The sequence below is a fragment of the Sciurus vulgaris genome (genome assembly GCF_902686455.1).
Source record: "Sciurus vulgaris genome assembly, chromosome: 2".
NCBI lineage: Eukaryota > Metazoa > Chordata > Mammalia > Rodentia > Sciuridae > Sciurus > Sciurus vulgaris.
Genome location: NC_136462.1, coordinates 7073696 through 7098757, shown reverse-complemented (window position 1 = coordinate 7098757; position 25062 = coordinate 7073696). Strand labels below are relative to the sequence as shown.

General features: G+C 51.2%; 1 protein-coding gene across 6 annotated transcripts in view; it reads left to right on the top strand.

Annotated features, from left to right (window-relative positions):
* Window positions 1-25062, top strand: part of EVL (Enah/Vasp-like) — a 141601-nt gene that overhangs the window by 69026 nt on the left and 47513 nt on the right. Inside the window, exon 1 of one of the 6 annotated variants that reach the window (XM_079129513.1) lies at window positions 14580-14730. The exons of the other annotated variants lie outside the window; for them this stretch is intronic. Coding sequence (XP_078985639.1) covers window positions 14720-14730 — 11 coding nt within the window. The 5' untranslated portion in view covers window positions 14580-14719. Of the gene's footprint in view, window positions 1-14579; window positions 14731-25062 lie in introns of those variants that run through there. 6 annotated transcript variants of the gene reach the window in all.

Below are 25062 nucleotides of genomic sequence, written 5' to 3'. Positions count from 1 at the left end.
TAGAGGTTCCCCTCAGTCTACATCTACCGCCTGGGCTGGGCTGCCTTCCTCTGCAATGTTCCCAGGGGCCCGGACCTACCTCCTGGACCTGGGAGCCTCACCCTTCGCAGACGAGTCTCCTTAGGCTGCCTCTCCTCAGAGAATCTGCCCACAGTCCTGGAACCTTCGCTCCGCCCCTAAGCGTGTCTCTGTGCGGCTCTTCCACCAAGAAGCCTCCTAGGTCCTGGGACCCTGCTCTGCACCTAATCGCCTGGCTATATGGCCCCTCTTCTGAGCAGCCACCTAGAGTCCTGTACAATCGCTCCGAGTCCCAGCAACCCGCTGCACGCCTCTTCCTCCGGACAGCTGCCCAGTGTTCCGGTGCGGTCACTAGGAGTCCAAGCAACTCACTGCGTGCCTCCTCCTCCCGCCAACTGCCCATAGCCCTGGACAGTCACTCCGAGTCCACGTGACCCGCCCCATTCCTCCTTCTCCTCCGGGCAGCCCCCCGGTGTTCAGGAGCGGTCGCTTTGAGTCCAAACAACTCACCACTCGCCGCCTCCTCTGAGCAGCCGCCCAGAGCTCTGATGCAGTCACTCCGAGTCCAAGCAACCCGCCACGCTCTTCCTCCTCCTCCGGGCAGCCCCCCCAGTGTTTCAGAAGCGGTCGCTCTGAGTCCAAACAGCTCTCCATGCAGCTCCTCCTCTGGCAACCGCCTGTAGCTCTGGTGCAGTCACTCCAAGTCCAAGCGACCCGCCATGCTCCTCCTCCTCCTCCTCAGGGCAGGCCCCGGCGTTCAGGAGCGGTCACTCTGAGTCCAAACAGCTCTCCGCGCAGCTCCTCCTCTGGCAACCGCCTGTAGCTCTGGTACAGTTACCCCGAGTCCAAGTGACCCGCCGCGCTCCTCATCATCCTCCTCCAGGCAGGCCCCCGTGTTCAGGAGTGGTCGCTCTGAGTCCAAACAGCTCTCCGCGCAGCTCCTCCTCTGGGCAGCTGCCCGGAGCCCCAGTGGTTACTCCAAGTTTAAGCGCTGTGCTGAGCGGCCTCCTCTACAATGCTCCCAGTTGTTCGAGTTCACTGCTGCAGCGGGGGGAGGAGTGTCTCGCTGGGCAGCTCTACTTCAAAAGTTCCCTGCGTTCCAGGACTACTGCCCCATCCGGGATGCCTCCCCAACGTGAGAGACTCACCTAGCTGCTTTGAGTTGGTCCCAAGTCTCTCAATATCTCCTCTTTTGAATCCTGAGTCCTGTAGTAACATGAAATGCAGCCACCCTCTAGTCTGCCATCTTGAAACCCCCTGAAAACTGGGACTTTGTTCAAGAACCTAAGAGCAGAATATGGTGAAAGTGCTCAGGACTTGGACACTTTAACAGAGAATATACAATGGCAAATGTCACATGACAAGATACACAGAATCATAAGTGATCAGAGAAATGCAAATTCTAATTACAGTGAGAGATCTCTGTGAACTTATTAGAATAGCTGAAATAAATCAAATAGTGCCAGTTCCAAGTGCAGGTGAGGATACAGGCAACAGCAGCTTTTTCCCATTGCTGGAAGGAAGCTAGAATAGTGCAGCTATTCTGCAGGAGAGTCTGGAAGTTTCTTTTCAAGTTAAACGTACAGTTAACTGCCTGGCAATCCTCAGCAGTCACCCCATAGAAATGTGAAACCCATATGTGACTGCTCACAGTAGCCCCGTTTATAACCACCAAGAGTAAATAGCCCACATGCCCTCAACTAACTACACAATTTGTACTACATTTATACACTAGAATGCTACTCAGAAAAAAAGAAAAAACTGCAGTAATCAGTAATAAAGACAATTTGATGGCTCTCAAAATCTTTATGCTGAGTGAAGAAAGCCAGTTAAAAAGTCACCCACTCTTGGTCTGCTGGCATAGTACTTTCCAAAGACGCGCCATTGAGGCGGAGGACAGAGACGGCTGCTGGAAGTGAGGGGAGGAGAAGCCCCAGCAGCACTGGGGTGCCGAAGCGCCCTGCCTTCTGGTCGAGGCAGCCCTCCACCTGTCATATTCAGAGCAGTGAGCCAAGAGCAAAGCCAAACCAGAAAGTTCAGGAACGAACAGCTCCTGTAACACGCATGACGAGAAAGGCTCTCTCCTCGTTATGGTCCCTTGGATCTATTAGATCTGTGATTAACTAAATCCATCTGAAGTGTTCTGTTTTTCTTTAAATGCTCTTTACGTCCACTGGGAACAATTAAAAGAAAGGCAGGAGATTTGGGGACATGAAAAACCATCACACAGTTTGAGAAATAGATGGTCCTCAGGTCAAATGCACAGGCTGGCCTTGAAGCCTGGTTGGAGGTCCCAGGAATCGCCTTGAACCAGGCGCACCCGCTGCACTCTGGAGCGCCTCTCCGTCAGAAGGGCCTGGCTGCGTTGATGTCCTCCCTGCCTCCAGAGCTGAGCGAGCCTGAGAGCTCTCCCCCTGGACGGGAGCCTTCCCACTGAGGACTGGTCTGATGCAAGCCAGAATTGGGCGGGCCCGGGGCTCAGCAGGTGCCAGCCCTACCGCTGCCTCAGGACCCCCTGAAAGCACGTGCAGTGGCCGCCTGCATTGGGGGCATTTTTGAACAACAGCTTTGCTGAGATGAGAGTGCCGTGCCGTGCACGTCCTGCCATCGAAGCACACCTGGGGGTGGGGTGTAGCCACAGTTCTGCGGCCACCGCCACAGTCGACACTAGTATGTTTCCTGGCCCCCAAAGGAGACCACTCGCTAGTGCTCAGCCTCAGTCCGCAGCCTCTTCCCACCCGCCGCCCGCGGCCTGCGGTCCGCTGTCCTCTCTGGGTCCGCCTGTCCCGGGCAGGCGGTGTCAGTGGAGCCGTGCCACCGTGGCTCTGGGACTGACTGCTCCAGGCCTGGGGTTTGCAAGACTCACATTCCGGCCTGTTCATGCTGCCCTTGGAGCTGTCACTGGCTCTGGACTTCTGCCCTCCCTTCAGCAGGGCTTCACTGTAGTCCGTCGCCCCTTAAGAGGACACAGGTATGATAAGGCAACACTGGACCGCGGCGAGGACGTGAAGTCCCCCACTCTCACCCCAGGAAAGCATTTGCCCTGGCGTCAACAGTGGTCATCTGGGGAGGGAGGGGAGGATTTTTAATTCACCCTCTGTCTTTCTGCTGTTTGAGTTTTCTAACTTCAAACATGTATAACTTTAACAAAAATGTCTACAGGGATGACATTTGAGTAAGGAGCCATCCTGTTTCAAAAACAATTGTCTATTAAAATGGCTACATTTGATACGGGTATATACTTACATTATATATTTGCTGGGCTACGTTATATATTTTTAATCTTCACTAGGATTGTTTAGTTGACTGCTTCCATAATTTTTCAGTCATTGCTTTACATGGTTGAGGCTATTATATTTGCACACATGCTCATGATTATGTTCTCTGGTATATAATGCTCTTCTGCTTCCTTAATCATGTTTTTCTCCTTCACTTCTACTTGTCTAATTAAAATTGCTGACTAGGCTTTCTTGAACTTAAAATTGCCGTATGACTTTTCCATGTGTTCGTTTTCATTCTTGAAGCCTCCTTTGCCTTTAGCTGTCTTGTGTAGACTGAGTCACTCTGGCCCTTCCTTTCTATTCAGTCCAAAGCCCTCCATGTCCCTCCGGCCGTGGTTTCAACCCATTGGCAGCATTGCCATTTGTGTGACACAGGATCGCAGGTTCAGACTGGGGCACTTTTATGCCTGGGGGGTACATAGGTCTTCCTGGGGACTCCCTGACCCCCCACCTGTGTCTACACCCCCACTAGCACCATCTGGAGATCTGCCTGAGCTGCTTCTCCTTTCCCCACCTCTGGTTTCTCCTCACTGTAGAAGAAAGGCAACCACCCTCCCTTTCCAGACCGCTTGTGACTCATCGCCTCTGCACACGGTGACCTCTTTACACGGAGGTGACCTGTGTGAGAAGGCTGGGGCCCTGGAGTTCAGGCAGGAGAGCCAAGCTCCCCAGGAAGACTCAGGAAATGTGAAGAGACCGGGCCTCGCTTTGCCCAGGCTGCAGGCTCATGGCTTTGCTTCGTGCCTTATCTGCTCAGCAGTCTGTTCTGAAATCATGAATTCAGAAGTGGTGGCTTCCCTGTGACGTGCATAAGCATGCTGGAGTTGAAGAATTGGGTCAGACTTTGTTTTTTCCCCCTCACAGAAAGCAAATCTAACTTGCCTGAGTGGTTTGGCAGAGCAACAGACTTTGCCGCTTAATAAAGGCAGAACTTTCTTTAAATTGAAAGAATCTGAAGCTTACATACTAAATTGCATTTATAAATTTAATATTTATCTATTTAGGTTCTAGAGATTGAACCCTGGGACACTTTACAACCAAGCTATATCCCCAGCCCTTTTTATTTTTTATATTGAGACAGGGTCTCACTAAGTCACTGAGGCTGGCCTGGAACTTGCCTCAGTCTCCCAGAATTTTTGAGATTACAGGCATGTGTCACCACTCCTGGCTAAATTTAATCTTTAATGCACACATACAATATATACTCTTTCTAAATATTTCATCGTGTGCAACCATTTAACTTACCATGAAAATTTGTAGATAAACTTACCATGAAAAAAACATAGAAGGTACAGTTTTTCTAAATATTTTAGAAGGCACATGTATCTGTCTTCATGGGCCATCATAACAAATTCCTGGATGGTTGAAACAACTTTTTTTTTTTTTTTCTTTTTACAGTTCTGGAAGCTGGGAAGTCCCCATGCCTCCAAAACTGCTAGAATTATCAAACTAGCCAGTCATAAGCTGATTTCCCTGCCCTGCCTTGCCTTCCCCATGGAAAGATCAAGGTGCCAGTGGCTTTGGTTTCTGTGGGGACCTGGCTCTGGCTCACAGACACCTCCTTGTGTCCTTGCCCGGGGTAGAGGGAGGGTGCTCACACGTGTACACCGAGAGCAAGCTCTCCTTGTGTCCTTGCCCAGGGTAGAGGGAGGGTGCTCACACGTGTACACCGAGAGCAAGCTCTGTGGTGTCTCTTCACAGGAGAGCCCTGATCCTGCCATGCTCTTATGACACATTCACCTGAATCCCCTCCTTGGTGGCCATATGCCCAAGTGCAGACGTCTACGCTGTGGCTTCGACTTACTAACTTTGGGGACTCCGTTGTTACATAGCAGTACCCAAGCAGTGACTAGTGAGGATCCTTGTTCTGCCGTCTTATTCCACGTTTTCTCTTCATCCTGGCTCTCCTTGTATGTCGTCCTCTTTCCTGCCTTCCAGCGTGTGTTTGATTTTCTTGGACTGACTGAAAGTTAGAGGTTGTGCTTCAAGCTCCTTGTGGCTGCTCCTACCTCCCTGAGGCCCCAGCTGGTTTCCTGTCCATTGTTCTAAGGACCACAGGCATCTGTGGTTTCCCTGGGTCTTACCTCCTGTTACTTGTAGATGAACATCCCATACGTACATAAAGCTCGCTGCACATGGAATTTTTGCTCCAAAGTCATAGATACACTCTCTTTAAAAATGGTCATTGATGATCATTGCCTATTCCAACATAATTAGACCTCAGGCAATAAATAAGAAACTTCACTAGGTTTTACTCACTTTTCCTTAAGCCACTGAAATATCTGCAGCATGCAGCTCACGGCTTAGTACTTTCACAATGCTGTACGGCCACCACTACTATCTAGTTTCAGAACTTTTCCATCGCCCCAAAAGGAAGCACCATGCTCAGTAAGCAGTTTCTTCTCACATCTCCCTGCCCTCTATTAACCGGGCTCTTTGTCTTGTTTTGATGTTTGACATCTGGGGTCCTTGTTGGTTGCAAAGGGTCCCCTGATCCCAGGACTAGCTGATTCCTGGCAATAGTAAGCAGCTTTTCTTGGTGAACCTCTCATTCATGTACAAACCACACAGTCCCAAGTACATTGCCAGCCACTTCCTGATCTCTTGCTCACCAAACCAGTATTGCCTCTGCTCTAAATCAAACCAGGGCCGAGTACAGACAACTAGAAACAGTCCCGCCGCCTCCAAGCATGCCAGGATTACCAAACTGGCCAGTCATAAGCCATTCCTGCCCTGCCTTGCCTTTCCCATGGAAGCCCCAAGAAAGCCTGAGCCTGTGCCTTCCTATCCCTCCTCTGCCTCCTGACCAACACTCGTGCTTCGCCTTGTGATCCTGCATGTCACACGGTGCCTGAACAGTGGGTAACAGTCAACTTTTCTTTCAGTGAGCCAGGTATGCAGGTGTGAGCCTATAGTTCCAGCTTCTCAGAAGACTGAGACAGGATCACTTGAACCCAGGAGTTTGAAGTCAGCAACGGGAGATGTCACTCAGTTGTTAAGTGTCCCCGGGTTCAATCTCCAGAACCTAAATAAATAAATATTAAATCTGTAAATGCAATTTAATATGTAAGCTTAAGCTTTTAAAAAAGGTCTGCCATAAAACCTAAGTGGCAAAGTCTGTTGTCCTGCCAAACCACTCAGACAAGTCAGATTTGCTTTCTGTGAGGAAAAATATTGGGGGGCCGGGTAACAGCTAAGTGGTAGAGCACTTGCCTGGCATGTGTGAGGAACTGGGTTCAATTCTCAGCACCACATGTAAATAAAATAAAGGCTCATTGACTACTAAAAGAATTTTTTTTTTAAAGTTTTGAAAAATCCTTTTCAATGGCAAGGACCTCTCCATTTCATTAGAGTCATCTTTATAAATTAAGACCTGAGTACAAATTGCCCTCACCACCAGCCTGTGGCAACCACTAATCTGCATGTTCTTCCTATAAATGTGCCCACTCTGGATATTTCATACAAATGTCATCACATAGTAGATGGCCTTTCCTGTCTGGGTTCTGTCCCTCAGCATTGTGTTCCCCAAGGTCATCCATGCTGCAGCACACGCCAGTACCTGTTCCTTTCTCATGGCTGGCTTACAGTCAGTAGTATGCTACCGCGTTTTATATCTTCTTATTGTACCTAGGTAAAGTTTCCTCATTGTTGGGTGCAGTGGCGCACGCTTGTAATCCCAGTGGCTCTGGAGACTGAGACAGGAAAATGGCAAGTTCAAAACCAGTCTTAGCAACTTAGTGAGACCCTGACTCAAAACAAGGACTAAAAAGGACTTGGGATGTCGCTCAGTGGTTAAGCACCCCTGAGTTCAATCCCTGGTAACAAACAAACAAACAAATTCCTCCTTGCTGGCATATCTGGTGGACCTTTGTCCAGAGAAGGTCTACAGCTGGAAAACTTTCTGAGAGCTTCGATACCTGAAGGTGTGCTCATCTCCCCCACATTTCAATGGTAGTGTAGCTGGGTGTGAAGTGAGATGTAAGATTCCAAGTTCTTTGCCTCCAGCAGTCGGATACTATTCCATTGTTTACTGCAGCTAGGATGTAGATGTCTGATCTGATTTTTTTTTTCCCTTTTGTAGATGATTTGCTTTCATTTGAAAATCTTTCGGAATTTTATGACCTCATTGTTCTTAGACATTATTACAATCTGGTTTGTGTTAGTGCATGCTCACACTTATGTTTTACTTTTATCAATCTTCTTTAGTACCTGAAGTCTTAACATCATTCTGGAATTTTGTAAAATTCTGTCATTATTTCCCCAAATATTTGATCTCTGTTTTTCTTCCTTCTGAGATGCCTTTTATATAAAAACTGATACATCCACTTCTCTTCTCCCTTTGTCTTTGACCCTTCCTGATGGTGTCTGGGTCCATTTTTTGACCCGATTTTGTATCTTTTTAATCACCGTTCTGCTGAGCCTCTCTGTTGCGTTCTTTATTTCAAGTTATATTTTAATTATTTAAAAAATTCACTTGGTTCTTTCCTCATTGCTTATTTCCACTTAATCTTTAAGTATCTTCCCTTATCTCTTAGAAGGCATTCATCATGCCTGTTGGGTTTTAGAACTCGGTTTCCCAGGTAGAGGTCGCTTCATTTGCTATGTGTCTCTTACGTCCTTCCTTTATGGTGCTGGCATTCCTCAGAGATGTTGCAATTTCCCCCGAGAGTTCACCCTGTCTTCTCAGAACATCCTTGCCTAATATTGCACACTGATGCTGCAGATAAGTTTGGAACTTGATCGAGAGGGAAGAACCTGAGGCAGGTGCTCTGGTATTTATTGGGGTTGAGTTCAAGCATTCCCTTTCCAAACCGTGGGAAGTGAGGAGAGAAAAAAGAAAAAAGAAAAAACAAGGCCACGGCTATCCCCTCTCTGAACTGCTGGTCATTTGTGTTCTTCTCGAGGTCCAGTCCTCTCAGAAGATAGTTTACCAAGGATGCTGTACACACTTTATATACCAAGAACTGTGCTGGGAGCGACTGCTTACAAAAGATGAGTGGTTGCCCGCACACAGGGCAGCGTTCTTCCACAGCTGATCGAGAATAGTCGCAACCCTGAAGTAGCACTTCGCAGGGTCTCGCTCGCAACCGCTGCCCCGAAAGGGTGTTGGTGAGTTGGGTCCTGAAGGCCAACGAGTTGGAGTGCAGGCAGGTGGAGGGTGACTTCAGGTGAGGACAGCACCAAAGCCTGGCCCGCCGCGGTGCGTGAGCAGCCCGAGTCCAGGGGCTCGCTTGACCTTCCTTTCTCCTCCCTGTCCGTGATGACGAGAGGTTCATGGGAAGAAGGACACGGACGCTGAGTCCATGGTCACAGATGGCAGTGAAGAGTGGTTGTGTTTCCCCTAAGAGTGCTCAAGGAGCATCAGGGAACCTTTGTTGGCCACTACACTTTCCTTCCAGGCCCCACAACTCGGGGTTGAATCCCGGACTACAAATACATCATCTGGAATTTGGTTCCTTTGCCTGTGTTTGTGGCTTTTCCTGCCTGACTCCTGGTGTGAGTAACAGTCGATCTGACAGAGGAGCTGGCATAGGCAGGCCCTAGCCACAGGCAGGGACAGGCCTGTGCAAGGGGGCAGAAGGGTAGGTGGCATCGGGGGGCCGGCTACACTGCTAGTGTTGACCTTGTAAGAATGGGCAGTCAGGAGGGTCTCGGAGGATGTGAGGATCTCCAGGAGATGCCATTTGCATCTTGATTCTTGAAGCTGTAGTTGAGGCTGTAAGAGTGAAATAATGACAGCATTAACAACGTGTCATTGAACAAGCCTGGCAAGCACAGCTAACACCATTTCATAGCTCGTCAGCAGTAGTGGCTGATCCTGGATGCCGCCTCTCTGCTCTCAGGACCCGGGGGCCTTCTTAACACAGCTCCTGTGAACTGGCGTGCGGTCCAGCACAGTTCGTGTCCGCACTTCTCTGCGAAAGCAACCTCCGTGCTTGCTATGGTTTGAATAGTGTCTCCCAAAGGCCCCTGTGTTAACATTTGGTCCCCATGGTGGCCCTGTGGGAGGTGGTGGAACCCTCAGGTCCCTGGAGGTGTCGTGGGATCCCAGCCTGTTGGTGGCTAGCTCCCCACACTTCTTCCATGATGCGCGGCCCTCACAAGAGCCTGGAAGCAGGACTGCTGTCCCAGACTAGAGTCTCCAGAACCACGTGCTGAATCCCATGGGTCAGTTTTTCAATAAGCAGCCTGTGTCAGTCACGTCATTAACCTTCAACCCTGAGAGGCGAGGGGAGAGCTCAGTCTGTTCACAAAAGGAAATCAAGATCCACGCAGGGGGAGGCCTTGCCCAGTCCATGGCCAGCTTCTCACTAGCTCCCACTCTGCTTTCTGTGGCCGAGGCACGCGGAAAGTACCTCTTCAGTTCAAGCCAGTGTGTGGCCCTTCACCAAGCTTATACTGTGTGGAAGGTCCAGAGCCAGCTGCCTGAGGATCTGACGTCCCATGTGGCTCTGGTGGCTTCCCTTAGTGCACCGTTCCTCCCCACGTGCACGTCGGCCCGAGTCAACATCTGCCCTACTCGTGCTGCACCCAGCAGTGCTCCCGGTGCTGAGCTCACTCCCAGGCGGAAGAAGTTTTAAAGTGCCCCCAAAGTTCACTCTTACTACCAACTTAGTGAAACCAATAAAAGGCAGTCATGACATGTGAAGGACAGAGAAGCGGGAGTGAAACTGAAAGAGTGTCTCGCAGCGAAGATGTCCGTGCTGAGCTAATGTCTTCAGGAAACAAGAAAGAACACCCGCTGGCACCCCGTAACCGTAATGACCCCTGCTTCTGACCGCGACAGAGTAGTGACTTACAGTCTTTGTAAAAGCAACTGTGCAAATGAACAAAATACATGGAGGAAGTGCACAAAATATTAAATCCTTGCCATTTTCAGGGACTGAACAGGGAGCACAAGACCCAGCTACTAGAGAGAAGGAACACCATGCTGAGCCCCTGGTGGCCCAGGCCTTCTGCCTGCACCACCTTCCACTCTCAGCACAGGGGGTGGGGTCTGAGCTGGAAGGTGATCTTGGTGAGCTTTCAGGACGCAGGTGTTAGAATTCCGGGCTACTGAAGTAGCTGGGCGGTGCAAGCGTTATGGTTTGGATGTGAAGTGTCCCCCAACACTCCTGCTAATCAGGAGCATTCAGAGGTGAGATGATTGGGTCGTGAGAGCTGTAATCTAATCAGTCCATCCTAGTGTGATGGACTGATGGTGGTCACTGCAGGCAACTGGGCTGTGGCTGGGGGAGGTGCATCACTGGGGATGTGCCCTAGAACGGTGCATCTTTCCTGCTGCCCTTCCCATTACTCTCTCTACTTTCTGGCTGCCATGAGCAGTGAAGCAGGGCTCCTCCACCCTGATCTTGTACCATGACGCTCTGCCTTACCATGGGCCCCAAGCAATGGGGTCAGCCCACCTTGGACTGAACCTCTAAAACTTTGAGCCAAAGTAAACTTTTCCTCCTCTAAATTGTTCTTGTCAGGTATTTTGGCCACAAGAACAAAAAGCTGATTAACACAGAAGGAACTAGAAAAGAGGGAGCCTGTAGCAGGAGCACGGACAGCCCAGTTCTGCGTAAGGATTCACTGCGGGTTGTTGGCTGAGGTCAGGCTGTGCAGGGGGAGACCCTCCATGAGGCCAGGCAGAGCTGACAGTGACATTAGAGGCCATGCAGTGCTGGGAGACAGCAGAGGTACAGCTCCACCTGAGTGAAGAGCCCTTATTGACCACTCAGGACAGCCGCACCTTATGAAGAGGATCGTGCCCCTGGGTATGGGCACCCTGCCTTAGGGCTAAGTTCAAAATGGAAACAGAACTTAAAAAAGATTTGACCCAAACTTGACAGCACCAATCATCTGCCTTCCTGCCAGAACAAATGACAACTTTAAAGGAAGACAGCAGGATCCAGACTCTCCCAGGTGTGTCCTAACAGGGTCCAACGTGCAGTCAGGAGTTGGCACAGATGTAAAGAGTCAGGAAACCTGGCCTGCACTTAGGTAAAATGTGGGCTGCCCTGAGGTCAGAGTGAGCAGGTAAGTACTTCAGAGTTGCTGAAATAAATACAGTTGATTGAATAAACAGAGAGGAAATCTCAACAGAGATGGAAATAATTAGAAATTTACCAAATGAATATTCTAATATCAGAAATGAAATGAAAAATTTGCTGGGTGAGATTAAAAATGGAAATCAGAAACTATAGAAAAGAGAATTGAGAGTACCTCGATGCCTTCTGAGACAGTATCAGAAAGGCTGCGTATGTGTAACTGGAGTGCCAGAGGGAGAGGAGAAGAACCAGACAGAAGAAAAATATCTAAAGACATACTGACAAAATATTTTCCAGATTTGGTGAAAAAAAAATTTTTTTTTGATACCAGGGATTGAACCCAGGGGTGCTTACCACTGAACCACATCCCCAGGGATTTTTTAATTGTTTATTTTGGGATGGGTTCTCACTAAGTTTTTTAGGGCCTCACCAAGTTGCTGAGCATGGCCTTGAACTTGCGATCCTCCTGTCAGCCTCCCAAGCCACTGGGACTGCAGCCATGCCCCACTGAGGTGGCCGAATTTGGTGAAAATCTTATTTATATATCCAAGAGTCTGTGAATCTCAAGGAGTATCACACCTAAGGGCATCATAGTCACACTGCTGAAAACCAGAGGAAAAAGAAAATATTAAAATGACCAGAGGAAAAAAGATGCATAACCTGCATTATCTATGATGGCAGCTGACTTCTCGGAAACCAGGGGGGCTGGCAGACTGTGGGGTGGCATCTCTAAAATACAAAAAGAAATCGCAGAATGCTCTTGCAGAAGTGCCTTCGAGCATGAAGATCAAATAAAGATATTTTTCAGATAAAAGAAAACTATAACTGCTGTACAAGAAATGGAAAAGGAAGTTCCTCAGGCTAAAGAAAAGTGATACCAGAAGAAGAAATGAAGAGTAACAGAAAAGAGAAATATGTAAGTCAATGTAAAGGACTTTTTTTCTTAATTTATTTAAAATTAATAAATATCTGTATATATACATATATACATAGAGGGGGAGAGGGAGAGACTCATGAAACAAAAATATCTTAAGAGTGTATTTTGAACATCTGGTTGTATTGAAGGCTACACAGGAGTGGGGAGTGAAATCATGCACTTGCAAAGTTCTTGCATTTTACATGAAGCAGTACAATATTGATTCTAAGTACACTGCAAAAAATTAAGGCTGTGTATTATGATCCTCCCTAGAACAATCTCCAAAAATAAAGATGCATAGCTGAAAAGTCAACAGAGAACTTCAAATGGAATTCTCAAGTGTTTAGCTTTTCCAAAGGAATGCAAGGAAAGAGGAACCAAACACAGATAAGACCATCAAGAAATAGCAAAATGGAGGCCCATATCAATAAATTAAATACAAATGGGCCTAATGCTTCAGCTAAGAGACCGTCAGGAGGGGAGAAAATGCAGACTTTAGTGTCTGCTATCTGCAAGGGCTGAGAGTAAAAGGATGCCAGCCCCCTGAGGTCCCCGGAGTGTGAGTGTGCTCCTTACACAGTCAGAGGGACCTAGGGATGGAGCAGTTGTCCTAGGTTATCCAGTGAGTCCATTCTGATCTTATGAGTCCCTAAAAAGCAGATAACCTGGCCTGGCTTTGGTCAAAAAGAGATGTCTCTGTGGAAGGAGCCATGGACCAAGGGACAGAGCCAGTACGCGGAAGCTGGGAATGGCCAGGAAATGAGTCTTCTCCAGAACCTCCAGAAGGTAGTGCAGCACTTCCAACATCTTCATTTTAGCCCCCATGGGACCTGTGCTGAACTCCTGATCAACTGTTGTCTTACAAAACTGTAAGATCATAAATTTGTGTTGTATTAAGTATTGGCTTTGTGGTGATTTGTTACAGTAGCAGCAGAAAAAAATAAATATATTCAGGATGGAAAATGTACTTAAGAAGAGCTTCAAAATGTATGAAATAAAAGTTAACAGAATTCAAGAGGGAAATAGACCTTGTCTCAGCAGCTGATGGAACAATTAGATTAAGGCAGACAACTGAAAGCTGAGAACACCATGCGCGGTGCACTGCTCGCCACCACTCGGACCTGCCTGCCATTCATGGAACACACATCCAACTTCAGATGCATGTTCTTTCCTCATGATCCTGATAATTCACCAAAACAGACTGTACACTGTGCTGGAAGACTTCGCAATGGAGAAGGATTTCAGTCATACCAGGAAATACAAATGAAATCATCCTGATCCTATTTTCAGACCACAGCAGAATTAAGCAAGAAATAAACAGGCAACAGGGTAGGAAACACCAGATATTTCAAAATCAAACAAACACTTCTAAGTAATTAATGGGTAAAAGAAGAAATCAGAAGGGAAAATCACAACTACTTTAAGCAGTAAAAATGAAAACCACAATATGTCAGAATTCTGAGTGGCAGCTAACACTGAACCTAACAGGAAACACATAACTTTAAAGCCTTTAAAGCACATTTTTGGCATTCAGAATACATTCATCTCTCCAGTTAGAATGGACCTTTCCCTTGTACTGAACTTTGCATGGCTATTTCTTATCGGGCTCCCCCTCTGAATGTTAAGACCCTCCAGGACAAGGACTGCCGCTCCTCTCGGTTGATTTTGGGCTTCTTGCTCCATGCATGACTCTTGGTAGGTTTTCAGTAAAATGTGAAAGCAAGCTTAGGAATGGTTCTCGTATTCATGAGAACCTGGGGGGATAGGCAAAGTCAGGGTTACTGACCCTGTTTTACAGCTGGGGACAGAGACCGCAGGGTCACTTACTAACGAGGCGGCAACGCCCAGTTCCCAGGGTTCTACCAGTTTCACGCTGTCAGTTGCTGACTGACTCAACATGTCTCCTCAGTAGAAATGCAGATTTTACTCCAAAGTAAACATGAAGCCTTTGCCAGCTATTAAAACATAGCCCTACAGTCTGTTCTCTAGAGGATCAGCCAAGACTCTCCTGAGTTCTCACCACCTCCTGGAGGAGGCCAGCAGGACCCTGAATTGTCTGCGCAGACAAAACCCAGGCCCAGACCCCAGATGGCCTTGACCTGGTGGGGACTGGAGCTGCTCTCTGGTGGAGCTGCACCACAGCCTGGTCACTCCTGCCCCGGCTCCCCTGCCGCCCTGGCCTATTGGAAGCTCCCAGAAGCCTGAGGCTGCCATCTCAGGCTCCACTGTCACACCCCCAGCCACCCACGCCATGGGCCCCGGCCCTGAGAGCTTCTCGTTTCTCTATTTTCTACCTAGGTTTCAGTTTTTGACTTGGGCTTGTTTCCCCTTTGTCTCTGGTTCAACTTCCTTTTCCTGTTTGGTTTTAAGTAGAGTCTAAAAATCAAGTCGCTGCCTTCAGAGGGTCTGTGGTCCTCGACCCACGCAGCCTAGTGAAGGACAGGAGGCCCCTGTGCTGCAGCCTTTCAGCCATGGCCACGGTGTGAGTACTGGAACCCACAGGGGACAGAGGGATGTCAAGAGGAAACCCAGAATCCTAATGATGAAGGGCCGTAGGAATCTCCGGGATCTCTGTTATTCCAGTCAGGGACTGGGGAATCCGGGGCCAGAGGGCAAGGGACTTACCCAAGGTCACCCAGCAAGCTAGTGACCTCACTCTGTCTGCTGGTCTCTCCATTCTCAGACCTATGGCTCTTGATGCCTGTGACCTTGAAAGGCTTCTGAGCCAACAGCCTTACCAGAAGTTGGCCACCTGCCTCAGGGTAGGGAGAGGGACTGCTGTCTGCTGTGGGCCAGAGTGTGGTTGGCGAGTCCTGCTTTTCTCTTCTGAAGGGCCTGGGGCAGCTCGTTTGCTTGGAGGGGAGCACCCAGGTGTCTTTTTCATAGAGACTTGATGAACGGTAGCGGACGGGACCCTGACCAGCCCAAGAGACTTGTAGCCTTAGGCCACTGATCCCACAGATTGTGGCTATGGAAGGTGCAGGAGCATCCACAGGTCTGTGACCCCGAGCATTGTGAATGCTCTTCCTAAAGCTGAGATTGCAGTGTGGACCTGACTGTCCCCTACCCTGTGACCTCATGGAAGATGATGGGCAGTTTTACCCTCTCTGGGATTTGGGACTCTTGATTGACTCATTACAGCTTTGTGTCTTAGCATAAATAATGATCCCTCACTTTAAAATGACACCACAGTTTCCAAAGTGCTGTTCAGCAGTTATCCTCTGTGAGTCCTTTGCCCCTTGGGTGGATGAGGAAGGTGTCACAGCACCTGCTTTGTGGCGGGGAGGCCTAATCTCTACCAAGCTGTGGGCTCCCCCAAAGCTGCATGGCTGCTTGCCTACATCTGGAGCGCATAGGTGGAACCTGTCCAGCGTTCCTGCCAGGCAGCACGGGGAGCGTGGCTGTCCCCTCCTGGAGCCCTCTCTGCCATGGCTGGAACCATGGTCTCTGGGCCCAGTCTAATTACACTGGGGAAGTGCAGGTTTTGTTGTTTTGGGTTTTGGTGGCTTTATTCCTGTTCCTTTGCAGCCAGCTCTCTCTTTAGCAAATCTCCTTGAGCTTTGGAGGACTTGTGGGTGGTGCTATAAAATGCTTTCCATTCAAAGGTGTTCACTTCCAAAGCCTTTTCAGGTGTAAATAAGACGGTGAAAAGTTTAGGCAGCTCACTCTACCCTTTCAGTTACTGATGGCAGAAAAGGGTCTGGAGTAGATGGGGCGGATGCACAGCAAGCTTTTTTAAAGTTCTTTTTTTTTTTTATTTTTATGTTTTTTAGTTGTTGATGGATCTTTCTATTTTTTATTTTTTATTCATTTATATGTGGTGCTGAGTATTGAACCCAGAGCCTCACACATGCCAGGCAAGCGCTCTGCCACTAAGTCACAACTCCAGCCCGTAAAGGTCTTTTAAAATTTAGAAATCTGAGATACAGCGAGGCACAGTGGTGCACGCCTATAATCCCAGCTGCTGGGGAGGCTGAGGCCGGAGGATCATATGTTCAACTGCCTGGGCAACTTACCAAGACTCTGTCTGAAAGTAAAAAATAAAAAGGCTGGGGATGTTTCTCAGTGGTACAGCACCCTGGGTTCAATTCCTAATACCAAAAGAAAGGAAAAGAAAAAGAAAGAAATCTGAGAATTCCCCATCCAGAAAAGAACTTGGAGGCCAGCTGCGCAGAGCTACACAGTTTGGTGCTCCCACCTGGTACCTGCACCTCAGCTAGCATGACTCTGCCATCCCTTCCTAGGGATGACAGCGTTGCATGGCTGCGGGTGACGCTGATTTGGACGTCTGAAGACTGCTGATCTGGTTCAGCTCTCAGGCCCAGCGTCTGGCAGGCTCCTCCATGCCAAGTGTGCTAGTGCAGACGAAGACAGAGTCCAGGTTCCCTGGTGCCTTGACTCCCTTCAAGCCCATTTGTGCTGGTCCACCGGCAGACTGTGGCTCCACCCGTGGTGGCTCTCAGAGAGCAGCATCCACCAAGCTACATCGTGGCAGCCGAACGGGCCCTTGTGGGGTGGGGACATCACGGCCTCCAGACTCTGAGTTACCCTGGCCTCCAGGGGCACAGAGAGCTTCCTACCGTGGAGCTCCCCCTTATGGGCACTGGCTCTGGCACCCCTCGCTGGGGACCCGCTCCCAGGCACCGAGCAGGGCCAGGAGCCGGACTCCCTCAAGCACAGGGCGATGCACGGAGTTCTGTGTAGTTCTCACAAGAGTCTGCGGAAGCCACAGGGGAGGAGGAGCTTCCCTTTGCTCCACAGCCTCCACAGCCGGGCCTCTGAGATAAACTGACATAGACGGACTGGCAGAAGAAAACACCCTAAAGATCCATTGTCACGCACAGGGACATCATGTGAAGGAAGAGTGACCCTGGATCCCAGCAGAACCAAAGGCCGGGTGTGTCCTCTTCATAAGGGAAGGCAAGAGGGCACAGTAGGCAACTTGGGAGAGGGGAAGATTCTAGAAAGAGGTCTGGGCCGGCAGGTGAACAGATAGCAGCCTGTCTGAGCCAGGTGTGGGCTCAGGACCATCCTCCTGAAGGAAGCCAGGGGGTTGTCATGATTGCCATGGTTGCTCCTGGAAAGGCCACTGTGCCCCTGGTGTTCCCACAGCTGGCGGTCGTCTGCCGCACAGTGTGGCCTAATGGCGGTCAGCAGTTCTGGACTCCTTCACACACTGCCCACAAGTGCACTTCTGTTTCTAGAGGAAGAACAAAGACAGAGGGAGAGAGGAGCTTGACAGGAAAGAGCAGGAGTGAGGGACCCGGGCCTGGCTCATGCCTCCCCCTGCAGATGCCATGCTCCTGCTCCTGCCCTCGGAGCGAGTGCTGGCCTCTGCCCTGGGGAAGGGGGACGCTCTCACAGGAGAGAGGAGGCCCTGGGAGGACACAGCAGCATGGGCAATGGTGAGCCTCGGAGGGAAGAGCCGTGAGTGGAGGACTGGTGGCCAGGAGCGACTCCAGGGAGAGTGGACTCCCAGGTGATCTTCAAAGGATGGGGGAGCAGGTTTTTAAAAAGGGACCAAGCAGGTGTCCACTCAGCCAGGGCTGCTCTAGGTGCTGGGGAGGCTGGACAGGCCAGGTGGACAGTCTCGGCCTCAAAGTCGCTGAGGTGTGGGTGGGGTGGGGGAGCAGCTACGGAAGATGGCAGCTGGGGCCAGGCAGTGCTAGAGGAAGCCTGGGCTGCCCCTTGGTGTCCCCCAGTGAGGACATCAGGCAGCCTCACAGAGTGCTGGAGATGACAGCCTTGGCAGGGTGGGGGTGGGGGACAGGCAGCAAGCGGTCTGAGATGGGAACAGCTCAGTGGGCTCAAGGGCCAGAAGAGGAATAGGAAGGTGGTGCCCTGCGATCGAGGAGCGCGTGGAAGGAGAAGGGCAGCCTGAGGGCACAGCCGCGCATGGGCCTCGGGGGACGTCACAGGGTTCTTGGAAAAGGGAAATACACCAATAGCACCTGAGGACAGCCTCTGGCCACTATGTAGATGATGGTCACAGTGCAACGAGACGAGAACAGAAGCGGGAAGCCTCCTGGGAGGCTGCCCAGCCATCCAGAAAGAGGTGATGGTGGCAAGGGAGAGAGGGAGCCAGATGCAGGACTCCGGAGGGGTGGCTGCAGGACTTCCTGATGGATCCCAGGAGGGTGGGAGGGAAACACAGGTCTAACATATAAGGAGACGGGAAGCCGGGTGTGAACTTGGGAGGGACGACTGCAGGACTTCCCCATGGATCTGAAGTGGGCAAGGGAAGCACCTAGTCTGCTGTGACTCAGGTGGGTGGCGGCTCCTTCACCATGATGAGAGCTCAACGTAGCAGCTGGAGAGCTGGCCAGAGCCCTGTGGGGTTCAGAGCCCTGCACAGAGCAGGGCCCTGTGCATGCTGGTTGGACAAGGCTGCCCAGAGCAGGAACAGCTGACGGCAGGGTGTGCCACAGGAGACAGCATGAGTAAGTGAGTGACCGTGCCCGAGGGGGCGACAGGAGATCCAGCTGCCTGGCCTTCCATTGTCTGCCGCGCCTTGGGTCTTTCCCAAAGTGTGCGTCACCTTCAGTATGTCACTCCCTCACTGACGTAGCTCTTGTGTTGTTCAGATTCCACTTGTCACGGGGCGGGGGGGAGGGGGCGCAGCTGCATGGGTACCCAGGACGCTGGCCCTCGGGGACAAAAGGCAAACGTCTGGATTGCCCTTTGGGGGGCAATCTTTTCCTCCATCCTGTGTGGCTGGAAGAAGAGATGAATGGACCGGATGCTGAACCAAGGCTTCATTTACCCAAAGCCTTGCTTCATTTCTCACATTCACAAAAACACAGCTCAGTCACTGTTGGTCTGCGTGGTAATATACACAGATCTAATTCACTGTTTTCATTGCTATCTGTTGCCGGTCTCTAAATTCATTCAGGAACTTGACCTTTTTGGGTTCTGAGTCAAAACCATATGATGATACCAAGACATTATTTGCCTTCTTCTCTCTTACAAGCACACAGTGGAACTTTCCAGATACACAGTGACATGTATCAACATTGTTACTGACAACTAACGAAATTTTTACTGATGTTCTCATTTTACTCTGAAATATGGGTTGTATTTGCCAGCCTCATGTTACTGTAACAAATACTTCACACAATTAACTCATAAAGAGAAAAAGTTTGTTTAGCTCACAGGTCTGGAGGTTCCAGTCCAAGATGGCAGCCCCATTACTCTGGGCCCTGGCAACCACCCCCCTAAATAGCCTAAATCCTGTCTTTAAAAAGAGTTAGCAGACAGCACAACCGTGGCCCTGCAAGTTTGGGTCCTGGGTCTAAAACATCAGGAACATGCTTAGGAATGTAAGTAGCATTTGGTATGCACTCTGTATTAGATTTGTTAAGAAATTACTGATTCCCTTTGGTGTAAGAATGGCATTTAAGTTATCCATTAGAAAGTCCTTATTTTATTTTATTTGCTCAGTGCTGGGGATAGAGCCCAGGGCCTTGTGCATGTTGGCAAGCACCCCACCACTGAGCCACATCCCTAGCTAGAATGTTATTTTAAACAGCATTCTCAAGAACCCAGGATTGAAGTATTGTTTCTGCAGCTTACTTTCAGATAATTCAGGGAAAAACCAAAAATAGGAGATACATCACATATGGCAAAACATTAATCCCAGGCCAATTTAAATGAAAGGGCCAAGGGTGTACATTTCTGTAAGTTTGAAATTCTTCAAAATAAAAAGCTGAGGGAAAACAGCTTCAAAATGATTTTTAGAAGTGGGAGTTGGTGGACTTCTGCCTTGGGGAGGGGAGTGAGAAGACCCCTGTGCAGCAGGTGGCAGGTGAGGTGTGTGGCTGCGTGCAGGCGCCTCCGAACTGTGGCCTGCCAGCCCATCTCCTCCATCGAGGACGAAGCCGCAGGCTGTTTGTCAGCTCAGCACTGCCAGGACTCCAGCTGTGTTTCTCAATTGCTGCGTTGGGACGTCCTGGCATCCTGGCGTGGGGCTGGTTTCCTCCTTCCCCTGGAGTAGGGGTGGAGAAGGACACGGCCATGAAGGTGTCCTGGGAGGCGGCACCCTCCACCCCCAGCCTCCACTGACACTTCCCTCTGCCTCCAGGGGCCCACTCCCTCCTTGAAAAGTCTCACTTCTCCTCCTGGCAGCCTCCCTGGGATCCTGGGTGGAATCAACGTACGTTCTCTGGCTCCAGTGGTTCACCCCATGCACAGCTCAGAGAGAGGAGGTAGCAGAGTGACCCTGCAAGTGCCCAGTGCCCTCCACCTGGGGACAGAGACCACATCTTATGTCCAGCAAATGGTTGGGTTTCTTTCAAATCCTAAACATGGGAATGTGTTCGGTACACGGTTGGTACTCAGTAAATGGGATACTGGCTTGGTTTATTTTTTTCAATGAATGCAGAAACAGACCAAGAGAAAGCAGAGGTGGCCGGAGCTCAAGTGAGTCACAGTCTCCTGTCCCCCACCAGAAATCCTTCAATGCCAAGAAATGCAACATTCAGGAAAGCTCAGCAAACATAAAAGCAAGTGTTATGTGGGTATTTACAGAGCGATCTGGGCTCCCAGTAACTGGAGCCACAGTGATGGACAATCTTCAAAAAGCAAACAGAAGACAACCTGTCTTGGGCTCTTGTGTTGAGTCAGAGAGGGGGCGATAAACGGGACAGTGGCATGTGCCAGCAGAGTGGTGGAGAGCGGCAGCGTGCGGGGCCAGCGGGCAGTGAGCTCTTCCTGGGCCAGTGGGTTGCTCTCCCTGGAGGGGACAGGTGCAAGGCGGGCGTGGAAACTGCCCACAGGGAGGCCTGGGGCTGGCCCACCATTCCTCCTTTGGGCCTTGGCAGCACTCCCAGGGTTCCTGGGACACTCCAAAGACAGCCCCCAGAGAGAAAGTGCTTCTCTAGGCTCAGGAGGGGCCTGCCACCTTGTTTTCTTTTGGGTGGCTAAAGGAACCTGAGGTAGCCATGGCTGCACCGCACACGGGGGCAGCTTCAGACCACCTCACGGAGCTGACCGCCTGCAGCTCTGCTCTTCAGTTTTTCCTGTTCATGATGGTGCCAGCGGGGTGCTGATCAGCTTAGGTAAACTGCTCTCCCGTTAAACTTCCTCAGTCTTACTGGGTCTCCAGCAGATTGAAAGAACAGTCCAGAGAGCTCACTGCCCTTGTCCTACAGAGCCTCACCTTCCTCCCTGAGGGCCTGCCAGCCTCACCTTCCCGTCTCTGTGCGCGGTGGCCTGTGGTGGCCCGTGGTGGCCTGCGGTGGCTACGCCAGGACTTGCTTTCCAGCACCAGCCAAGCAGACTTCCTCTAATGCTTTCTCTGCCTCTCTCCTTGGGAAAGACAGTTGTCAGAAAAGGAGCAGTCCAGGAAGGCGCCGAGCTAGCACTGCGTCACAGCCATGGAAGGGTTTGAAAGGGAGGCTGGGGGCCTAGGTGGGGCAAGTCCAAGACAGTGGAGGAGAGTGACTTTGGACAAGTCCCCTAATGCGAGTGGGCTAAGTGGAACAGGGACTTCATGGCAGCTGTCTTGAACTCTCACAAATCATGCAGGCTGTCCTGTGAGTGGGCTACTGAACTAGCACATGAGGCACTTCCGAGAGAGAGGCTGGCATTCAGCAAAGAAGATGGCTCCTGCCTCCCCATCCCCAGTCCTTGTCCTGGACTCAGCAGGTGAGCAGCCACTCCGTTGCACCCAGTGCAGACAGAGTCTGTGAGCCTGCCTTGCTCCCAGCCGGAGGCTCCCTAGCCGCTGTCTCCTGTGTAGGTAGTAAACAAATCAGGACTCCACAGGGGCCCAGAGCCTGGCTCTGGAACACTTGTCCCCAGGCGCCCCCATTCACTGCTTCTGAGTTCCTCTGCCACCTACCAGGTGTTGGCCACACTCAGGAGGACTTGGGGCTGGGTGTGGGGATGTTCATGGTCTCTGGAAGCAGATGGGCTCTAAAGAGCTTTCCTGAAATCTGAAACTGATCAGAAGCACAGGGAATCTTGGAGCAGGCCAGAGGCAGAGAGCTCCTGAGCACACAGACTGCAAGCGCCACACCAGGCACCTGCGTGTGCCTTGTGTGTAAGTCACTGTGAGAAAATATTGATGCATGTATTAGCCCCGCTCTGCTGTGGGAACTCCTCCCCAAGACCCGTATTTTCTCTCCTCTAACACTCCCAGGTTCCCGTTTCGCGATTGTCTTTTTCCTAAGGGATCTCAATCTCCAGGGCAGGGACATCCAGGTTTCAAGCAGTGTGCCTCACTTTTGGTGGCTGTTAAGTGAACGGCAGTGAACAGACCCATCACTGAAGGTGGGGTGCTTGACCTGAGCCTTGAGAAGAGGTGAGGTTCAAACCCCAGGGTTGGAAAGAGCATCTTGGGAAATGGCGTTCTTCCTGATTACTTGAGTGATGCTGCGAAGTCATTTTAATCGGACCACATGTGGGGGCTATGCTTTGGCTGTCACTCCAGCTTTACCACGAGTGACTGTGCCCACAGGCCCACCTTCCTCTGAAAAGTGCCTGGCAGGACTGGGGGCAGCAGGCCGGGAGAGCCAGGAGAAGTCGGCACCCTTGTCTTAGACCCATGACGCTGTTGCCTTTCTGTAGACCATATTCCAAAGACCACTTTAGAACACCTGTTGAAATCTTTCACTTAGGAAGACTAAAAGCAAAACATCCCATGTTTTCCATCTGTAACTCTGGAGCCAAATCTGAGGACCTTTGGAGGTCCAAGGTGGCAAGGCACGCAGGTAGAGGGGAACCACAGCCTAAGCCCCTGAGCAGCACCCGGGAGCCTGTCCAGAGGGAAGAGCCCAGCCTGAGGCAGGCATTGTCCAGCAGAGGGGCCCAAAGTGGACACTTGTTGCAATGCACTTTGGGAAGGGCTGCTGGGGCGGTCGGCACAGGATGTGTACTAGGGCTTGTGGAAGGACTGTCCACACAGCCTGGGGCCTCGAGGAAGGCTCTCTGAAGAGACAGCATACCTGCAGACTCCGGGGAGTAGGGACGACCCATCAGCTAGGCTGCAGAAGGTGTCTGGACAGAGGGAACGGCACGATCTGGGGCAGGGAGGCATGGAGGGCCATGAGTATTTCCACAAGATGAGGCTGGGGGGCAAGGGCGGGAACGTGAGGAGCCCAAGGTCCGCAGGAGCAGGGAGCCACCACAGGCCCATGTTGTGCTCCACCTGGCCAGCCTTTGCCTTCTCCACACACCTCTAGGGAGCTGAGGAAAGGGAAGGAGAGAGTGGGTAGGCTAGGTAAGATGCAGACAGGGAGACAGCAGAGGAGGGCGTAGCCTGCCTGGGTCAAAGCACTGTGAAGGCAGAACTCCCCGTGAGGGCGGACCCATGGGGTGCGCCTTGGATGGACATCTCGCTGGTGACACTGCAAAAGGGGAGTTGGGGGTCACGAGACTTGGAACTGGAGGCAGGAGGGTCAGCAGGAGCCCATTGTGGCATCAGATGCGAGACAACCAGGGCTGAGGCCTGGGCCACCGAGGGGGAGAGAGGAGCAGAGCTGAGGGAGGCTAAGAAGTCTTTGGGGACTGGGGCGTGCCTCAGAGATGGAGTGCTCACCTAGCGTACAGTGGCCCTGGTTCCATCCCTACCACCTCAGGAAAAGAGCCAGTGGGTTGCCTGTGTATCACAGCGGGTGAAGTGACTTTCCACGCGACCTTGAGGGGTTGCCATTCTCTGAAGCAGGGACAGTGAAAAGAGTGCGCTCTGCTTGTCGGATTTTGAGCTCTCTGAGGCAGGTCCAGAAGTTGGAGACAGGGTTCCTAGTTGAAGGAGGTCAGGGACAGAGTGGTTGGCAGAGGGGTCGGCAACATCTTGTTAATGATGTCAACTCCGTCCAGGAGTGGAAGAGCAGACATTCGAAGGCGAGGTTTCACAGTCCAGGGCTGCTCGCCACGGAATCAGCTGGAGCATGTGTGAACATGCAGAGCCGGGCCCCCAGGCCTCCCTCAGACTCTGCTGGAGAGGGTGTGCATGCCTTCCTGAACCTTGCAGCATAAGACTCTGAGCATCGTGGGCAAGAGTAGGAATACTAACCTGGGCACATTTGGGAAACTTGGAGCTTTGAGGATGACTTTGGAGCAGGGCCCCACTTGAGAATGCTATGCTGGCCTGGTTCCAGAAGCATGCACACCCCATCTGCAAACATCCCAGAGGATTCTAGACTAGGTAGGCTTTTCCTGGGCCCAGCTTCAGGATCCTCGCTGAGAGGTGAGTGGGAAGAAGCTCTGGGGAGCTGGAGGGATAGCTGAGAGGTCAGTGGAGGTGCAGGAGGGTGGAGGACAAGCCGGTCAGGAGAGGTTTTCCAAAAACAAGGGCTCACCTGTGGCGAGCGATTCTGGAGCAGGGTCAGGGCACCCTTTGGATCTGTGTCAGTCTATCTCCAGGACAGAAGCCAGGTCCAGTGGGGGAGGGCTGAGGGAGTGAAGGAGGACGTAGAGCAGAAGTTTGGGGGAGAGCAGAGGGGCCAGGGGGCTGTTGGGAGCAGGGTAGGCAGCTCACATCAGCTCACAGGGCTCTGTCGGGTACTTCCACCGAGGCACTGGCTGGGCTATGTGGCTTCAGTGCCGAATGCGCTTCTTCCAGGACGCCCACAGTCACAGCAGATGCTAGGCTCCATCCTGGTGGGGAGGCGAGTTAGGTCCCCAAGACAGAGAGGGAAGAGCCATCTGAAGGCCCCCATGAAGGGGCATCGGCTGAGTAGGACCCTTGTGCTGTTCTGGGGGAACCAGGAAGAGACCCGAGCAACCAAGAGCGTGGGGAGCAGAGGAGGGCAGCCCTTGCTCTCCTGAGGCCTCGGAGAGGGGTTGTGCTGTGGCTGGCCTCCCCGCAGCC